Source organism: Megascapheus bottae, chromosome 13 (assembly GCF_031878675.1).
Source record: "Megascapheus bottae isolate mThoBot1 chromosome 13, mThoBot2.hap1, whole genome shotgun sequence".
NCBI lineage: Eukaryota > Metazoa > Chordata > Mammalia > Rodentia > Geomyidae > Megascapheus > Megascapheus bottae.
Genome location: NC_143521.1, coordinates 39,736,259 through 39,757,757, shown reverse-complemented (window position 1 = coordinate 39,757,757; position 21,499 = coordinate 39,736,259). Strand labels below are relative to the sequence as shown.

At 40.9% G+C, this 21,499-nt stretch overlaps 1 protein-coding gene across 1 annotated transcript in view; it reads left to right on the top strand.

The window, feature by feature from the left end:
• Positions 1–11,679: 11,679 nt before the first annotated feature.
• Positions 11,680–21,499, top strand: part of Nwd2 (NACHT and WD repeat domain containing 2) — a 124,001-nt gene continuing 114,181 nt past the window's right edge. The window contains exon 1 of the mRNA XM_090343729.1: positions 11,680–11,861. Within this exon, the coding sequence (XP_090199855.1) occupies positions 11,711–11,861 (151 nt within the window). The 5' untranslated portion in view covers positions 11,680–11,710. The remainder of the gene's footprint in view (positions 11,862–21,499) is intronic.

Here is a 21,499-nt window from a genome sequence, read left to right as displayed (position 1 = left end):
AATTAATAGAGGGGTTACAGTTAGATTTGCCAGAGAGAAGGAACATTACTTCTCACACATTGATACCCCTTCTCATGTTCTTGTCACCATTTCCCTCCCACTACAGAGCTGTTTAAAATCCTACTTAGTTTTAAACAGCAACCATGAACACAATTGGGATTTCTTTTTTTTTTTTTTTTTTGCCAGTCCTGGGCTTGAGCTCAGGGCCTGAGCACTGTCCTTGGACTTTCTCAAGGCTAGAGCTCTACCACTTGAGCCTCAGCACCACTTCTGGCTTTTTTCTATGTATATGGTACCGAGGAATCAAACCTGGGTCTTCATGCATGCTAGGCAAGCACTTTAACCACTAGGCCAAACTCTCAGCCCCAGAATTGGGATTTCTTTTGGACAATAATCATTTGTACAGAATACCAGGTACAATGTTGGTCTTTCACTCCTACTCACATAATTATATACATAGATCCATGATGGCAAAACAAGCATCTTACATCAGTTTCACAGGGGAAAATGCTGATGCTTAAGGGAAAAAATTTACTAAATGTTATAGTCAGCATCCAAACCACATTTTTCAATTTGTCTCCAAAACTCTTCCAAGATGGCTTTACTGTTTCTGTGGACAGAACTTAAGCTTATTTAAACCCTTGCCTTTGTATGTTATGCATTGAGTTGCCACATTTCCAGGTAGCTTCTTTGTCCTAGTATCAGCTAACACCCACTATGTGTGTTTTTCTTACTGGTTTTATTTGTGTTTGAGACATTTCTAATTTCTTAGAAGTCTGCCCACACACGCACCACCTTTTGGGAATCCCATACACAGTTGTATTTCCGAGTTATTAGGCTTGTACTAGGAATCTAGAATAGCTTAACAAATATCTGGTGAGTGAACAAATAGATGAAATGGATGAGTATGTGAATGAACTAGGTTTCTAACAGCTTCGACAATCAACAAGTATGGCAGGAATGAACCTTTGGCTTAACTTCTTTCAGCTTCAAATTGCTTGTTTGTAATTTGCTCCAGCCTATGGAAAAATCACATGAGACAATGAGTACAATGAATGTGACACACAAATGAAATGTTCATGACATTAGTTCCCCTCTTCTTAAGACCAATGTGGTAGTTCCTTCTTGTTTCCTTGTCTTGGCCTTTGGTTCTTTCTTTAGGTAATTGTGCTGGTACACTACCTATCATTGACAGATGGGAGACTAAATATCCATCTTGCACCAAACTTCTTTCATTACAGTCCAGGTCTTACAACTTCCTAACTATAGAGTCTAGGCCAAATCCCTTGATGTCACTTTATCTCAGTCTTTTCATTTGCAAAACAAGTCAACATAATAGTACTTTTTTCAGGAATGAATACTTGGAAATACATACTGTCCAGCCTAGGGAAAGATACTCAAGAATGTTCTTTTTTATTGTTTTTACTGTTACCTACCTGGAACACAGCCACCATGATTTCAGTAATTGACATAAAATAGCCCTCCATGCTCTTTTTAAAATATTTTTTTATCTTTAAATAGTTGTACAAGGAAGTTGCTATGAAGCAGTCTATGAATATAATACATCTTAACCAATGCCACCCCTTTTGACATGCTCACTTGACCCTCCCAACCCATTCTTCCCTTTAATTATCTTAATTTTAGGTTATATGTTGAATCTTTCTGCCATTAACAAAGCTGTTTATGTGTACAATGCATCTTGATCTGTGTCATCACTTCAACATCTCCACCCACTCCCTTTATCTTCTCCTTGTAGTTCTCAATTCTGTGATATATACAATGAATTCTTGCCTGAACTCTTCCCTCTTGTCCTTTCATTCTTCTAACCTTTTCTCCTTGGTCCTACTCTATCTGCTTTCAGGTACCCATTTCCTGGTATTTATTTTAGAATTCTACCTGGAACTCTGCCTCCCTGACTCTTACTGGCCTCCATGTCCTCATGAGATGTTTACTAGTGGCTATAACAGAACCATTTGTCTCTCTATCTGAGCTGGGATAATTGTCATTAATATTGCCCCCAAGATCTAGCAACATACTAAAGTCAAACTATCTCAATTTCAAGGAAGGTTCATTGTTGCTCTTTCCATTTAGAGATACATCTCTTAAAATTAAGTGGTCTCTAGATCACTGAGTGGTATATGAGAAAAGGATGTATGAAAATATATTACTTCTGATATATATATATATATTGCTCATTGCTAAAAGCAGTCCTTTCTCATTTCCAGCAGTAAATTTTTGAATAGCACCTCTACTCTGCTGAATCAATATTTCTAATCTTCTGTGGTTTTGTCAAGCAGAAAAGCCAAGCTTGTTTGAATTGTGTGTAGAGTAATTGTCACGAGATCCTGACTGAGTGCCTTTGGGGATATCCCATGAGTGAAAGCAATGAGCAGCATGATATGAACATCGTGACATACAGTCTGGCTGACTAGAGGATCCTTTTTAGGTCACATTCTTGTTCTTGATTATAGTCCAGGAGTGAAGAGCTTTGCCAGGCATCTGAGTCTTGGAGAGGTGCAAGATCATTATTCTGATATTATTAGGGAGGCATAAAAAAAAAGCATTCACGGCATCAGAATATCCTGGGCCTTATAGAGGGAGTGGACTGTGCATTGTCTGGGGAGGCTGTTTGAGCATTTTGAAGTTAATCTCAAACTCCTAGGATTTAGAGAGTGCTATGGATTTAGAGAACTGGTGCAAGTAAAATTTCAGGCTTCCAGCTCTTGGGCTCAGGAATCAAAACAAAACAAAATAAAATAAAATTATGACACAACAGTAATATTCAGTGGCAGTGGAGCCAATGACATTGTCTGTAGGAACTGGTGGTGGCAGTATTCAACACTTAGCAGCATACAGGATGCCTTAAAGTCTCTTGCTGTCTCAATCACTTGACTGAATTTAGTCAACTGCCCTTGTCTAGTCCCCTCCCATATTCTGAGTCTAGAATTCCAGCCTGTCCAATATCACAGCGACTAGCCAATAACTTCCCAGTAATTGCTCATATGCTTCAGGTAATCAACAGCCGTTCTGTTGTGTTGAGCCAAGAACCATGAGTAATGCTTTCAGATCAGTCTCCTGAGTAGTTAGGATGACAGGCATGAGCCTCTGGCACCCAACGGATGCCTTGCTTTTGTATCTTATATGCATAAGCAACATTCGATTTCAAAAGATAATTTTGTCATACATTGGATTATATTCAGTACATCATTATTAACACAATTATTCAGAGAAAGTAGCCAAAGTAACTTAATTTCCTATTTCCCACTTAGCTCTGCTCCCTTAAGTATCTTAGAACCTAGAAATGGTACTTAATTTTGAATCAGGCATTTATTTACATTAAGGGAAATGTATATAGAACTCTTTCTAAGAAATGATCATCTCATTATTATTAGTAGTATTATTATTATTGTCTTTGTTAATATGATATTATTATATCTTTGTTAATAGGAAGTACATGAAAATTTTGGGACATTAAAGCAATTCTAAGTAATTTTCTACTTCTTCCTAAAACTATTACAATTTGAATTTATTATTGGTGATCAAGTATGCTAATTTCCTAGAAGAGTTTAAACATCTACATGCAAACACTTTTTCAATACCAACACAATGTTTATGTGCAATTACTTTGCTTTCTGATAATTCTTAATAAAGGGTTCAAGAAAAATTTGGTCATTCTTTCCATGTTGCCGGAGCGAGGGGTTGGTTCCATTTTCTCATAGGCTACACACTCACACAAACAATATATGAGTACTAAGGGAATGTCATGAATGTAGGCTCAGAGAGAACAAGAGATGAGACAAGAAAAATAAGAATTCCCTTTACCCCAAGCAGCCCCCGGTGCACATTTTTTTTCTTGTCAGTCAGGAGCTTGAATTGTGGGCCTGGACACTGCTCCTAAACATTTTTGTGCTCAAGGCTAGCACTCTACCACTCTGAGCCACAGCACCACTTCCACTTCCAGTTTTTGAGTAGAGACAAGAGCCTTTCAGAGACTTTCCTGCATGAGCTGGCTTGCCTTAGAACAGGGTATCCTCTGATTTCAGCCTTCTGAAATTATAGGCATGAGCCACCAGCACCTGGCTCTGTTTCCTGTTTTTCTAACATATAATTCTATTTCTATTTTTGCAGTTGAAATAACTTTCTATATTATTAAAATCAATTCCTTGTTGGTTTTAGTTATTTGCCAATAGAAATAATCTTGACTTACACAAAAGTAAATCCATATGTAGAGCCACATTTGATATCTTTAATAATCTTATACCTGGTTACATTTTATAATGTGTTCTAAATCCTTATGATTATATTAATAATATATGTAGTAATGAAAAGCTATGCTATTATTTATTTGGGGAGGGAAAATAAAGTATCTTAAATTTATAGGTTGTTATAAATAATGATGGAATGATTTTGCCATACTTATCAAGAAATGGCAGTAGTTGAGAGTTTTAAAAACTGCTTTGTAATCATTTCCTTGGTATTTCTCAACATCCCACAGCAATCATAATTGGCTCCTTATTCTCTTTTCTTTTTAATGAATGGCAATTTTTACATGTAGTTTTCTAAATTTTGACAATAGGATAGTTTAAATTCACAAAAGGCAATATAGAAGACATATAGTTTAATTCTATAACAAATTCAAGTGATGTAGATAGTCATTATATTAAGAGTACAGAATCCTATTACATATAAATAGAAAGAAGAATGAAGCTGGGTGCTAGTGGCTTAGACTTGTCATCCTAGCTAGTTGGTAGGTTTACAGTGGGAAGATTAGAATTCAAAGCCAGCCTAGGAAGCAAAGTTCACCAAGACTCCATTCTCACTGGTAACTCAGCACAGTGACACAGCCTGTCACTCTTGCTATATGGAAGGCTGAGATCAGAAGAATCAAAATTCTAAGCCATCCTGAAGAGGAAAGTCCATGAGACGCCATCCATCTCAGTAGAAGGAGCTCAGTGTGATGGTCCATGCTTATCATCCAGTTACAACAATGGGGACTACAGAAAAGTTTTGGCATTCACCCAATCATCCAGAAACAAGGACATACTAAAGCCACTAGCACAACGATGTTCATTGCAGCACTATTTACCATCGCAAAGATATGGAACCAACCCAGAGGTCCCTCAGTTGATCCCTCAGTGGATCAACAAGATATGGTATTTATACACAATGGAATTCTATGTTGCCGTCAAAAAGAACAACATCGCCTCATTTGTAAGGAAATGGAAAGACTTAGAGAAAATCATATTAAGTGAAGTAAGCCAGACTCAAAGGAACATAGGCTCAATGGATTCCCTCACTTGTCATAATCAGTAGAAACCTTGGGCTCTCCTAGCAGAGATTTACAATAGAACAAAACCTAGATACATAAGGCCATATAGTATGATGCTAAATGAAAGGACCTCCAGGATATAGAAACAAAAGTCATATAATGAGTAATTGTTGTCCTTAATGTACTATGTTATCTACCAACTCTTTTACTGTCCCTTGGTTATCTCATATTGTTACAGTATTTCACCTTGTTATCTGATATATTGTGTATATATGTGTATTTGGTTATTTGGGAAGGGGGGAAAACAAGATGAGGGGTGGGGGTGGGGGGAGGGAAATTGGGACCAAGACATGAGAAAGGGTATCAATGTATGTGAAGTAATGCACCCTCTGTCCTGTGAATATAATGTAACCCTTCTATTAATTACAATTAAAATATAGGGAAAACAAAAAGAAAAAGAAAAGTTTTAGGTCATGAGAAGGTGTGATCTCCAAGAGGATCTTCAGCCACTTCCTCTTTCCTATCAAATCCTGAGATAAGCAGCTTCTGGCCTACTGTGATCTGCTGCCTTCCCAAGGCCCAAAAGTATCAGAGCCTACCAATCATTCAATGAATTTTGCAAAACTTATTCCTCGATGTCTTAGGTATCCACTCTAATAAGGGGGGTGGGGAATACAATTCATCTGCAAAAGTGTTAAGGAGATTTAAAGTAACATTTAGCTTGTGCTGAAAAAGAATTAATATTAAGATAAAATACAGCCAACAATGCTACCCAAGGACTTTTTTTTTTCCTTTGGCCAGTCCTGGGCTTGGGCTCAGGGCCTGAGCACTGTTCCTGGATTTTTTCTCAAGGCTAGGGCTCTACCACTTGAGCCACAGCACCACATCTGGCATTTTGCTACATATGTGGTACCAAGGAATCGAACCTGGGTCTTCGTGTATGCTAGGCAAGCACTCTACCACTAGGCCAAACTCCCGGCCCCCCAAGGACTTTTTATACCTTGTATTGGTGGATTTTCTTAGCTACTAGTATGGATTTTACAGAGAGGTGCAATCATTTTTATTGACATAACCAAATTGATATTGCTATACATTGGTAGTCATGGGATAAATAATTGACGTGGGCTTGGTGGGATTGGCTTTTTTAGATTGGCTAGATTAGGTATTCATACATCCAGCTTCTCAATAAACTTAGACACATCACTAAGACCTCTGGGTCTATTTTTTCATATAAAGAATGAGAGGGAGATCATTAAGAACCGGCATCTCACGGTTAAAAATCAAAATAAGGTACTGTAAAGGAAAGTACCTTGTAAACGGCAATCCTCCAAATAAGAGTCAAGTGATAACAGAGGACGGTTTTGAAGATGTATATTGATGACTGTTGGGACAGGCAGAAGTTAGCAATCAGAAGATGAAAATAAAACACTTAATTAGGAATAGGAAATAATTTATGCAGGTTTACTTTGAAACGTACTTTATTTTCTTCTGCTTTCAGTGGTATATATTGCAAAGTGTTTAGAAGGTTGTAAGGGGGGCCGGGAGTTTGGCCTAGTGGTTAAAGTGCTTGCCTAGCATGCATGAAGACCCGGGTTCGATTCCTCGGTACCGCATACATAGAAAAAAGCTGGAAGTAGTGCTGAGGCTCAAGTGGTAGAGCTCTAGCCTTGAGAAAACCCAAGGACAGTGCTCAGGCCCTGAGCTCAAGCCCAGGACTGGCAAAAAAAAAAAAAAAAAAAAAAAGAAGGTTGTAAGGGGGAGACAGATCAAAAAATACATTAGACAGCTTTGGGAGGGGGTGGTTATAAAGTTAGAATTTCTGAGTCATGAAAACATCAGATAGCACTTTCAGAAAGGTGTAACTTTATTTAAAACCGTGCTGCCGTGAATTCTATCATGCTGCAGACACCTCTGAATCAACCATCTCTGTTGGCAAATTGTTACGCTGACAAATTCTCACATCCGCCGAAAATTTCCATTTTGTGTACCAGTGAGTGGGTTCTTGATGGTCCAGCTCATATCCTGAGCTTTGGGAAATTGGGGAAGTGGAGTCTTGGCTTCAGTGTCCATGTATTATTCATTTCTCACATTGGCAAAGAAGATTCAAATATTTATCACCAAATCAGAGAACCACTGGTAGAATGAATAACAATATTATGTCTGATATCCCTTCTCAAGTTCAAGAAACACAAACAGCATTATCACTGGCTTGACTCTCTAGGAGAGACAGAGTGGTGTAATATGATACTTTAGGGTATTTTATTTTTTTCTTTTATAACATGAAGAGGCTCCATTTTAAAGAGACCCAATCTCAGTACAAATACAGAACAGATTCAGATGTGCTCTGGTCAGGATATCTGATGACCAGTCAGTGTTCATAAAGGCAAATTGTGGGGCAGAATGAGTCTTAGAAGCTCTTGTTGCTGGTTTCCACAGACTCCCTAACATAACAAGGAGCAGGAACTAGACAAGTGTTACCATCAACAGCTAGGTGAAAACTCATCACCTTCACAGCAAGCAGATGAAGTATATTTGCATGTTGTAGACTAGAGCAAGTGAAGTACATTATCACTCTAAGACATAGACACATAAAAATGATATACAAGATTGTCAGGTGCTGGTGACTCATTCTTTTAATTCTAGCTACTCAAGAGGCTGAGATGAGGATCACAGTTAGAAGTCAGCCGGGGCAAGAATGTCCATGAGACTCATCTCCAGTTAACCACCAAATGCTGGATATGGAGCTATGGCTCAAGTGGTAGCATGCTAACCTTGAGCACAAAAATGCTTAGGGCCAGGGTTCAGGCCCACAGTTCAAGCCAGAGGACTAGCAAGAAAAAAAAAAGTATACAAGAGACCTGCACGCGTGTCCAAATAGAAATGCCAGACTGGAACATAAGAATTGCTAGACCCAGACCCTACATGAAATGTGACTGAAATACCTACTGCAGCTCATTACAGTGTCTTAGCATAAAGGTGTTGCTGAGCATGGGAATATCACCAGATACTAGTTTTCTTTCTTCTTATTTAAGAAAATTAAATTTCGTGGGAGGAGCATTAGTTGTGTAGCAAGGGGACACAGATTCCATGATCACAAAATTCCATTCAGCTCAATGAATAGAAAGGAACTAGGAGTGATTTTTATCTTTGCACAGCTCTGCTTCAGACAGGGCAGGCACCATCGTTTCATAAAGATTCAGCCTTTCTCTATGGGCTGTAACCTGTGTGCCAAGTGTGCTAGAGAAATGAAGAGCAGAATTCGTGGTCCCAGATGCATTTTTCATTTACATCTTTTTCATTTCAAGATATTTAATGATCTAGTCCACTTCTGGGTTGGAATGCATATCCCTTTGGTCTCATAAGAAAACAACAAAAACAGAAGAAAAGAAGAAACTCAGAAGAATCTAGTCCTGGGTAATCTTGTCACCAGTGACCTTCTTTCCTTATCCAGAAAACACAAGTGAAACACAGCCTTTCACACCTGTAATGATGGACTTGCCCAGTCCTGCAGATTCTTAAAGATGACAGCCAGGGCCAGATGTAGGCAATTAGCAAATGGAGTTGTCATGTTGCAAAGATTACTAGGACAGTGGCATTCTCCCTGGATCTGACTGTACTATTAATTAGTTATGACCCTTGCACAAGCTATGTCATGTTTTGGACCCTATGTTTCCTCCTATGCAGAATGTACTTAATAATAAGGAGAAAATGTGAAGTGTTCCTCTTACACCACTCGTGCTCTTTCTTCTCTTTCTCTCTCTTTGTTTTCCCTCTCTCATCTATTTATCTAATGATCAACCGATCAATCTGATTCCTCAAACTGGGGCAATATGGGAGTTTATAATTATGTCTTATTACTATGTGTATCTTCCTCCCTTGTGTGACAATAAATGAATCTCTAGGTTTTGAAATGTTAGCAAGAGATGAGGTGAAAGAATGAGAAGGAAGATGATGGTAGAGAAAGAGAGAGAGAGAGGGGGGAGGGGGAGGGAGAGAGAGAGAGAGTCTGTGGGGAGGTGAGTGATTAGCTGTCCTTGTGCAGAAACTTATCCAATACTCTCAAAGCAAGGCTGTCCTACCTGCAGTAAGGCTTATTGAGAAAGTCTCTCTAAGCTCCCTCCCCATGGGCAGTGTGGCAATCTCTCTCCTCTGCAGCCTTGGTCTGCAGTGACACTGGCAGATGCTAAACTTCAGTCTGTCTAGAACAGTTAATTAGGTTAGGGAGTCTGCCAAGAATCCCAAAGTCATCCAAAGTAAATGCAACACCGAGATTTGAAGCAAAGGTCAAAAGACACAACTACTAATTCCATTTTCAAGAAGAAAATAAGTGAGGGTGGAGGGTTGGGAGGGAAAACACATCCAGAACAATCTCGTAACATCATGAAAGCTCTAGATACCATTCCTGCTGAAGAAAGTTCCCACCTGGAAATTATGAGTCTGGACATAGAAAGAAGATTCACAGCTATATTGAACTGATTGAACAGCTAAGTATACTTAGCACTGCTTTATGTGTGGCACCACATTACCACACGTAAGAACCACAGGTTCTCAGGGGTGGAGAGTGGAGAGGCAGTCTTAAAAACCTAGAGACCCATTTCTCCCAGCACTTGTGTGTCAGGTGTTGTGTGTGCTCACACCATAAACCTCCCTGTGTGGGACTTCACTGCCACCAGCAGGGCCCAGAGGAAGTGCAGGCCAGGAGGAAGGAAGCCAGGTGCTGATCAGAATAGAGAAGGAGCCTGAGGCTGGAGGGATAAAACTGGCATCTGAGCAGCCTCACCTTCACCCTGCCATCCTCTCCACAGATTAAAGACGCTGTCCCTTCTCTCTGAAACACAAAGGCTACTGTCTGAAAGCTCAGAACGATGAATTTGTAGGCCAAACTCTAATTAAGGCATGGGAGGGGAGAAGGGGAGAGAACAATCATTACAATCACACTTTTATTTGGCAAGCTTTCCTTCCTCTCCTAATTTATTCAGGATTTCAGCAGGTAGAGAGGAGCATGTTGTCCTGATAAATCTGCTTTACATCTGGGTCCCTCTGCATCTCAAGTCATCTAGGATGTGAGCCAGATTCTGCACATGCGCTTTGAGCTTCCCACCGAAGGTAGCGCAGCTTGGGGTTACATTCAACCTCAATCTTTGCATCCACTTTAAACTTTAAAACAAAACAACACCTGTGGCCCCAGGCCAACTCTGATTTCTTGAATTTCTGCCCCAGTCAGTGACCATCTGCACTTTGCCAGGCAAAGGGCCTCAAGGAGAAAGGTGGGGGAAGGTGCTAAAGGGAAAGGCACCCACCTGCCTGGCCTAGGAGCGCATCCATGTATCCTCACTGCAGACTGCCTCTGAGCCAGCTGGCAGTCGCAACACTCAGGGAATGCGTCTCTAGGGGAACAGAAAGGATCCCCTAGAGCCACTTGGGCCACTGGGGGTTCCCCGCAGAGATCCGATTCCCAAAAAGGTCCATCACCTCGCAGAAAGGGGCACGTGAGCCTCCTGGCTTGGCTATAAAATCCTCCCCTCCTCAGATGAGAGTGGAGAGCGAGCTCCTCTGTTGCCAGGCAAGGCCCCCTGAGCCAGGAGAGGCAGGGCGATGGGGACGTCCCCTACTCCTCTGACTTAAGAGCCTCGGGGAAGCTGTGGGGTGTGTGCGTTGAACTTTGAGGCGGATTCCCTGGACGCAGACGCCCGTGCATGGATCGCAGAAGAAGGCACTGGGCTTCTTTGACCTTTAGGAGCTTCGGAGACGGGCAGGCAGGAATCTCAGGCTGATCGATTTAATGTTTAATCCTCCGACCAGGAGGTGACCTGGAGCGCTGAGACCTTTCCTCAGCAGATCCCCTGCGGTTCCTCAGCAGATCCCGGGAGGCCCCGATCCACCTGAGCCCCCCTGCGTCTCAACCCCTGCCGTGCTCATTTCTGCGCTGCGCGGGAGGCGGGGTCCCTACGAACCCGGACCTCTCCAAAAGTTTGCTCTGCTGTCGTCAGCCGCTCGGGCTCCGCGCCGCCCCGCGCCGCCCGGACGCCCCCACCTCCCCCGGAGGGCGCGGGCGGGGAGATGGCCGCGGGCTCGGCCACCCCAGCGGGCTCTTCGCCACACTAACGGGCGCCGTGCGCGCGTAGCCGCCGCCGCACTGACCTCCCGTTCCCGCCAGCTGCGGCGCCGATCCCCGGCGACGAGCGAGCGAAGGCAGCCGCCCACCCGGGCCAGAGGCCGTGGCGACCGGGACCTAAGGGTTCCCATGGCCGCTCCCTGCGCGCGGGCGGTGCGCGCCCCGGACCTCGCCAGCCTCGACTCGGGCTTGGAGCGGCTGTGAGTTCTGCCGACTGCAGACCTCGCCCGAGCGCTTCTTCCCGTGCCCGCTGCGCCCAGCCGCGGACCCCATCCCCAGGAGCAGGAGGCGGCTGTGGCCCTGGCGGCTGTTCCTCCCCGAGGGCGATGTGGCCGGCCGGCGCAGGCACCAAGCTGCCCTGTCCCCGGGACTCCGCGCTTCGGCGAGCGGCTTTCTCGGGCAATCTCACGGCTCTGCCTTCTCACCTTGTGCCCGCCGGCCGCAGCGTCCGGGTCTTCATCAGCGCCAACCCCGAAGGTAAGTTCCTTGGTGCAAGATTTGTCCGTCCTTCCGTCTGTCCGCGCGGCGGCCACTGAAGTCTGGGGCCGCCCAGTGCGTCCCCGCATCCCCAACGCCCTCTCCCTCCAGCCGAAGCTGGGCAACCCAGGGCGCGTGGGAACTGACCCGAAATCACTTTTCTTCCTTGCTGATCGGCTCTCCTGCTGGGTTCTAGGTCATCCATCCTCTTCCCCCAGGTCAAAGTGAGGGTTTACGGGTGCTCCTGATAGACTCCAACCACCACCACCACCACCACACCCCTTTTTATTTTCCTTTTCCCTCTGCAATTTCTCCTCCCTGATTATCTCAGACACAAATTGTAGCTTCTCTCTTGTTCTGGGCTCCTTTACTGCTTATTCTGGCTGAGGTTTTTCTTTTTTTTTGGGGGGGGTGTTATTCTTTAAAACTCGCCTCTTATGGAGTAGATTGTAACCTCCGCCTGAAGGGGTTGGAGTAGTCCACTATAAACAGAAGTCCTGGTGGGCTGCCAGGCGCTTTGAGGTCCTGGGATAGCCCGATGTAGTGGCTCAGTAGGAGCTGAACTCTTGTAGCACCAGGCCTATTCAGGGGTGTTCTTGCCCAAGGCCAAGTAAGGTAGGCGCTCAGTGAAAACTTGTTGATTTATTTGCAGTCACAAGTGACAGTGGCCAAGTGCCATGTCAGATTTATGATTATCACCTCCTTTCCCTTGGCAGTCCTTAATGTTATCATTCATTCCGGGAAAGTGAGAGGGAAGAAAGGACGTCTTTCACTAGGAATGAAATGAAAAGCGCTGAAGGAGTTAATCTTTTCTAGCAGACAAAAAAAAATAGTAAAAGAGGAGTTTATAGAGGACTCGAGATGTGAGAATTTTCATAATTAACTTTTTCAAAGGAGCTTTGGGTGTCATAAAAAAAAAACATGAAAGGGAGGTAACAGTCAAATCATTGCATGGGATCCTGATTTAGAAACTCACGGATCTGGTTGCTTGTGAAAAGAATTCAGAGAGGACAAACAAACCTAACTTTCTAGAAAATTATCACTTCCCCAAACAGAAAATTCCAGGTGAAGCTGGTCTGATAAATAAATGTGAAAAAGAATTACACAGCCAACATATACTGTCTAAGTTTAGAGGAAACCTATGCTTCAAAAGAGGAAGTAGATGGGCTTTCCATTTTTGAGTTTACATCTCAGCTCTCACTGAGTTTCACTGAGGAGACTTTTAGAAAAAAAAAGTGCTACCCTTTTAATAAATCATTCTATCTTGAGTATAGCATCCAGGATTTCTGCCTAAATCTAAATTATATATGCAAGTATGCAATCTCAGCTGCAAGTGAAGTTATCAGTAATTGTAAAAAAAAAGAAAAAAACTGTTTTAGTAAGATGTTTTAAGTGTTGGAGATAATTATGTTAGAAAAATGTTTCGTTTTGCAATTTTCAGTTTTCTGGAGCTTTGTAAAATGCCATATGAAGTGTTTAAATCTGTGGATACAATGCCAACTAAATCACTGCCTTGTCCCTTGGACAAGCTGCTTCTCCAATCCCCTGAGAACTCTGTTAATTCATCAGTAGTTAATTAGGTTTAGCATCTTGACTGATGCTAAATATATATTGTGAGCTTAATATTGGATTAATATTCAAGATTGATGTCATTTTTTCCTTACATGTATGCCTATCTTTCTTCCAACTTCCTAGTTGCTTGATAAAACACGTGCATGTAGTAAGTAAGCCAACAGGGTGAGGAAACTAGTGATAACCTTTGATCTTTGGTTTTATTTTTGGACAGCTTCCATACTAATCTTAAAAGGCCAGGAATGTGAAACTTACCTGGAAAGTTTCAAGACAGACAGTACTGCAAATGTTGCTTAAATTGAAAGGCCAAATGCTATATTGAAAGAAGGCAGATTATTTTTAATGATCTGAGCATGAAGCCTTAAAATCTTGGTAAAAGCTCTCTCTGAGGCAAGCACTTTCCTGTTACCTCTTTATGGATGCAATTTAGAAAGCAAATGGTTGTGTTTTGGAACGATCCAAGATTAGATTCTTGGCCAATACTGAAGGGCCTCTCCACTGTCAAATGAAGACAAAAGGGCATTATCTCATGCTTTCCTTCACAAGCAGAAATCTAATTTATGTTCCAAATAAAAGCTACTCTATGTTGAAGCCTCAGAAATATTTTGAGAATCTAGCAAGGCATTGACTCAGATTATTGGGTTTTTTGTTTTCTTTTTCTTTGTTTTTTAAATAGGTATTACCTTATAAGACTTGTATGGAAGTTTCCCATTCACAATGAAGGTAAAGCATGTCTTCAGAATGGAAAAGTAACTTCACATATGTTAGTTCATTATGTATTTTAATACTGATTTCCATCTATTAAATAACTTCTGAGGTTGCTGAACCAAGGGGTGTTCTCTCTATTTTACAGATGAGAAAACTAAGGCTGTGCCCATGTTAAGCTATTTGTCTGAAATTATACAGGAGATTGAGACAACTTAAAACATGTAAGACACTCAAAATACTTATCTTGATGGGTTTTTGACCAGTCTAACTAGGCACCTGTCACATCCTTTCAATAGTGCACCCACCTGTGGACAAGAAATTAAGTCAAATATGGTAGATAAATGCTGCCCAGTACTTGGTTATGGTGCTCCAAGAGTCTGAATAGCGGGAAGGGAACATGGCTTCCCTGACCCACTTGCTTCCACTGAGCAGCAGCATTGGGGGTACCCAAGGAAACCACAGTGTGTACTGAACTGTAATGGTCTTATCCCTATCCAGAACTATCTAGCCAGTCTTGACTATATGGAAAATATTGGGGAAAACTCCTTGTGGACAAGCAATGATCTTATCCCAGATTTGCTTACATGGATAGGCCTTGGATTTTTCCTGTTCCTACAGTCCACCCAACTTAGAAATCCCAGCCATCGCATCTTTATTAATCCTTAGAAGTTTCCTAGTCATTTAGCCACTGTATCACTGCCAGAACAGCACTTATATCTTCTTGGAACAATGATTTTTAAAGCATGTTTTTAAAAAAAAACTTCTCTATTGTGTTTTTTCTTAATATTGCCTGCATATGTAGAGAAGAGAATCATATGTGATTCTCTCCTGGTTATTTGGGATTGAGGGCCCTACTGTTCCATTCTTCTATTTGGAATCAATTTAGAGTAAACTAAGAAAAATTCTGAATGCAAAAGAAAGATAATATGTTAACTTTGTGACAGATGAAAAGTGATACAAGTTCACAATCATGTTTGTGATCCTCTGGGATAAATGAGAGATAGAATTCTCTGCCTCAAACCTGCATACATAAGGCCATATAGTATGACGCTAAATGAAAGGACCTCTAGGATATAGAAACAAAAGCCAAATAATGAGTGATTGTTGTCCTTAATGTACTATGTTATCTGTCATCTCTTTTGCTGTCCCTTGGTTATCTCATATTGTTACAGTATCTCACTTTATTATCTGATATATTGGATATATTTGTATTTGGTTATTTGAAATTGGATAGGGAAGGGGGGAAAACAAGATGAGGGATAGGAGTGGGGGGAGGGAAATGGGGACCAAGACATGAGAAAGGGTATCAATGTATGTGAAGTAATGTACCTTCTATCTGGCAAATAGAATGTAACCCTTCTATTAATTACAATAAAAAATATATTAAAAAAGAAAAAAAAAGAATTCTCTGCCTCTTACTCCTCAGTTAGATTTTGAGGAAAAATGCATGCATCTAGTTCATATAAATGATATATACATATATTACATACATGTATACATACATAGTATATACATGTGGCATGTGCATATATACATGCTATATATGTGTGTATGTATACATGTATACATATAAGTATATGCAGTCTGAGTTAACAGTCCCCTATCACATATCTGTCTGTGAGGACACATGACTTCATTGTAGTCAACGCTGTGCAGGGCATTTTGGTAATGACATATGACTTTCTCTGCTATGGTGGCATCCGTCATACATGGTTGGCTACTGAGCATTAATTAGCATGACAAAGAATCTGATTTTGAATCGTATTTAATGGGCTTAAATTTAAAGAGTACATACGGCTGCTGGCTATTGTATCAAAAGCAAGGTTCTAAGTGGATAAAAATTTTAAGTAGCTTCATGACAACCAGGGTCTGGTTTGGCTACCATTGACTCGGGTCACCTTAAATTTTTGTTGCATGAATTAGAGAGAATCATTTATTCTCAAACTTTGAGGTTGTGACATTTTAGGTAATGGGTGAAGACCTTCATTGAGGAATGTTTTAAACCATGCATTTGAGTCTCTCAATAATGAACCCAGAGTTGCACACTTGCCCTTCACACAGTGCCAACAGTGGATATGGCACAAACCACCTGTCCTTCCACCAATGGGCAAACCTGACCCTCAACTTGAAGAAGGGCAGATTTTCTTGTAATAGATTAAAAAGGGGCTAGACTGTTGCGTTTAGATTTTCCTTCCAACTGAAGCCATCAGGTGAATACAGTTTTCTTCCCTAAGAAATAAATAATAGCACTGCTTGTCTAGTAATATTGTGTATGAGTATTTATAAATATTTTCAAAGAGAAAAGAATACCTCAGCTTTTTTCCTCTGTGCATCTTCCTACACACTCAGATTTCTGTTCTGGCATCTTTGAGAGCAGTAGTCTCACGAGCAGATGTTTAGACCCTTCGTTCTCTTGTAGATTTCTCTTACAAACATGACTTTGCATCTCTCCACTTTCTTCTCTGTATCCCTGTGTTCTTGGAAGGGAAACTTTTTCTCCATTTTCATGCAAGGTACAACAAAAACATGTTGTTACTCTCCTATCTGTCCACAGACTCACACAGTGGTTCACATCAGTGGTCATTTCCTCTGACCTGCAATCCAAGGCAACAGGCAGAAATATCTGCACTAAGAAATTCATATGAAACCTGTCAGTTCTTCCCCATAATTATTCTGACCTTTCTACTATCTTAATCATTTCCATGACTCATGAGTTTTGAGAATCTATAAATAATCTGGAAAAATATATCAGAAAATAGACATACACACATCTATATACACACATATACATACAGCTATTTTGATGCTCTAAAAATACTTTTCTTTCTTTCTTTCTTTCTTTCTTTCTTTCTTTCATGTGATCTTGGTGCTTGAACTCAAAGACTGGGTGTTGTCCCTGAGCCTCTTCATGCTCTACTACTTAAGCCACAGCACCACTTTCTGATTTTTTTTGCCTGGCCTGTGCTGGCTTTGAACCATGATCCTCAGATCTTAGTCTCCTGAGTAGCCAGGATTACAGGTGTAAGCCACCAGTGCCCAGCTAGAATGTCTTTAAAAAAAAATTTAAAGAAGTGGGCCGGGAGTTTGGCCTACTGGTTAAAGTGCTCGCCTAGCATTCACAAAGACCCGGGTTCAATTCCTTGGTACCACATACATACAAAAAAGCTGGAAGTGGTACTGAGGCTTAAGTGGTAGAGGTCTAGCCTTGAGAAAAATCCAAGGACAGTGCTCAGGCCCTGAGCTTAAGCCCAGGACTGGCAAAAAAAAAATTTAAAGAAGAATATACAAAGTAGTTATGTTATGGGCATTTGTAATAATTGAATAACTCTAATTGTTGCATTTTTAAAGTCTGTAAGCAGGTATTATTTAGGCAGGAGAAAGTATTAGATATAAGCAGTCCTAGGATCTTTCATTCAGTATTTTTATTAGGCTACATTATTTTCATCATTTAACACAGTATTTTTGAGCAAATTTCTGAGCTTGTTTGTTCTCAGTTACCCAACTGGTTTAAAAAAACCACAGTAACAGCAGCAACCGATAAGGTTGTTGAGTAGATTAAATAATCTAATACATATAAAGTACTTAGAATAGTTCCAGTCACATGGTAAACATTAAATATTTGTTATTTTCATCATTGCATTTATTATTCTCTGCCAATATCCAGACCTTGAACAGGTGTATCTATGCCAGAAATGCAATCTATATTAGTGTCACATTAGATAGAACTCAGTGAAAACCATTCTAGTTCTTACATAGAACAAAGACCCTTCCAAAAACATTGTAAATGTTAGAGGAAACCACGAAGGACATCACTAAGCCTTCACACCATACTGCCAAAGATGCTACCCAGAGGGTAGGATGCTGTAGAAGCAGTGGGTTTTAGGTATCTGGTAATCCCAACAAAACAAATACATCTCCTGAAACCTTGACTCCAACTCTCATGACTGGTGGTGAAGGAGTTGGTTCTCTCTCCTCCAGATTTCATGCTAGTGCATCTGTCTAGCAAAATTAGAATTGTGCTTGAACATTTTTAACAAACAAGTGTAACGATATCAAGGCTTCCAGACCCTACACTTCAAGAGAGGAGAAGGAATGAGTCCTGGATACTCAATACCAAGAAGCTGGACCCAGCCAGAGCTAAAGCAGATGTGTGCAATCTTCAGCCAGTGAATGTTCACAAAGGACCTGCTCCATGTGGAATGCTGTTCTGGTGCTTCAAATTCAGAAGTCAGCAACACAGACTGGCCATGGTACAGATGTATGAAGAGTATTCTGGGCAAGGAGAATTATGTAAACCCATCAAGGGGATCATAGTAACTGGGGGGCTTGGGGAGCTACCCAGATGACTGAATAGAGTCATGGCGTGGAAACAATTCTACATGGCAATCAAATATAAGGAAAAGTGATGATAACAGCTCCATGGGGAATAAAGGGAAATCATCTTTATTCAGCCAAGAAGTTGTACGTCAGTCATTAAATAAGAGCAGATCTGAGATCGTGCAGTAAGAATGATAACAAAGGTGTAACACAGACAAAGATCATGGCCTTAGGGTTTAATCATCATGGATATTTTAACAGGCCTGTTATGTCATGGGAGGGGCATCAATGAAAAGATGTATCCAGGTTTTATTCCTACTTCAGTTTTCTATTGCTATTTACCAACCCACCCCCAAAACTTGAAGACTTAGAAACAATTATTAGTTGCCATTTGTTTAGGCAAGGCTCATCTGAGTGGTTCCTCTGTTTCATGGGTTGCTAAATGGAATTACTTGATCAAATGCGTTTGGCTAAACCTCTGTTTGACAAGACAGATGGTTTCCCTCTTAGGTCTGAGACTCCAGTGTTCCTTCTGAGAGGGTTACTGCTCCTATCCCAAGTCTTCTCCCATCTTTTAGAAGTTTAATCCATGCTTCATTATATAGCACTTGGCTTCATGGGATAAAAGAAATCATGGTCTTTAAGCCTATGGTGGCTATAGCCATCAGTGCAGCTCATAGACCAGTTCAAACTAAATTAAATAGGAAACCAGGATCTGTTTCTTTGAAGACTGAGGGAAAGTTTAGTGCCTTTCATCATCTGTAGATTCTTTCTAGCATCCATAGTTGATTTGTTCTTTAAGTGAGATATTCTATTTTAAATAGTGCAGTGGCAGTGAATACTGCAATAAAATGTCCAGTAGGGCTGAGGATGTAGCACTCAACTAGCATGTAGAAGGCCTTGAGGTCAGTCCCCAGCAGCATGAAAACTAAGCTTAGATGGTAGATGGGGCCAAGAGTCTGGCCTTCTGGTAGAATGCTTGCCTAGCATGCACAAAGCCCTTGGTTTGATTTCTTGGTTACCACATATACAGAAAAAGCTGAAAGTAGTGCTATAGCTCAAGTGGTAGAGTACTAGACTTCAGAAAGCTCAAGGACAGTGCCCAGGTTCTGAGTTCAAGTCCCAGGACTGGCAAAAACAATTAATCTTAGAAAAACTAATATAAAGAAGAGAGGCCAGGCCCATTGGCTCATGCCTGTAATCTTAACTACTCGGGAGACTGTGATCTGAAGATCTTGGTTCAAAGCCAGCCCAGGGACTAAAGTCCATGAGATTCTTATCTCCAGTTAACCACTAGAAAACCAGGCTCAAGTGTAGAGTGGTAGCTTTGAGCTGAAGAGCCCTGGGACAACACCCAGGCCCAGGGGTAGGGTAGTAGCCTTGAGCTGAAGAGCTCAGGGCCAATGCCCAGGCCCCGAGTTCAAGCCCCACAACTAAGAGGAACAAAAAGGGAGGAAAAAAGAAGAGAGGGAAAGAAACTCTAAAGCACAAAAGCTGGTAGCACTGGTAGCACCAAGAACTATTTACGAGTATCAGAATACTTGTGTAAGTTCAATGTTTAACATGGCCTTGACACAAACTTTTCCTCTCTCCAGAAATAAGTTGGTAGATCAATATACAACAATAGATAACTGAAAAATAAGAAATGGTACCTTATAAAATGGAAAATGTGAAGAATTCTCAAGAATAACAGAAAGTGATTAAATGAGTAGAAGATCTTTTTCATTTAAAGGCAGGCATGACATGTCAGTATTTATTTGATACTGAAAAACTTCTATCCAGTTGAGAAATTCTTGATAAAAACTGATATGGCAACACATATTTCATTGAAACAATAAGAAAATGTCAAGTAACTGACTCTACATTCTAAACAATGCATAGATTCAAATTTGAGATCATTTCAGAAGAGCTGTGATGCACGTGTTCCGTCATTAAAATTCTTTTCAACACAAAAAAAATTGTCCTTTCAAATTTCGCTATGACAGTTATGCAATCTGAGCAAATGTGAACCTTGTAGGATGACTCACAACTATACAAATCCTTAACTGTCACATGAAATTAATGTAGAAGAAAACAAGGTGGTGCTGTTGGGTTTAAGCCCCTGTATGCGACAAATTCAAAGCTTTTATTGTCATCATGACTTTTGTTAAAACCCAACAGCAAATAAAAGTGTGTTGTCAGATGCATAGTTGAGAAAGGATTTCTGTGATAGATAGTTAATAAAAAGAAGAAAAACCGCAGCATTGGATTCAATACAATCCAAAGGGGTTAAGAAAGAATTCCCCCATTCTAATTAAGTACATATTTCCTAGAAATCTCATTGTAAATCTGAAATAGCTCTGAATTTTTGACATAGGCACATTCAGAAAGAAAAAGCATAGACAGCAGATGTCTTACTCCTAGAATCATTACAGAATTTGACTCAGAAGTAAAGCCACAAAATTGAAAGTGTAGCCTTTGTAATACTCAGTAGTTTATTATCTAGTGCCATTTACATTCTTACCACCTCCTTCAGTTTTTCTTCTAAGTATCAGCTACAATACTTTGAAGATTCCTCTTGTGTATCTGTAGATCCCTACTTGTCGTGCAATGTACCAAAAGAAAGAAGAGATACACACTTCTGTCTTTATTACAAGCATGGGAACCTCTTTTCTGCCCAAGGACATGTTGACATTTATGTCATCATTCACAGGCAACACAATTATCAATACAAGCAGACTCCTCAGCTAAGGGCAGCTGACAAGAAGCATATGTGTCAGTCCTATTATGTACCAAGAGATTTTGTAGCTCTTATGGCCCATGGGCCAACTGGTCCTTGCCCCTGCTAGAACTCATGTACAAACTCAGCTGCCCAAAACTAGCCTTATTTATATTCAAAGGCCTCCTGAAACAGTTGGAATCCAGTCTTTTCTAATGCCCTAGTCCAGTATTGGCTGTTCACATTTGACTGAAAGGAAGCCATCCAGGTAGTCTAGAGCTGAGAAGTGATCTGGCAAATGTAGAAGGGTGGCCCATGGGGAAATGGTCTTGTAAGAATGACT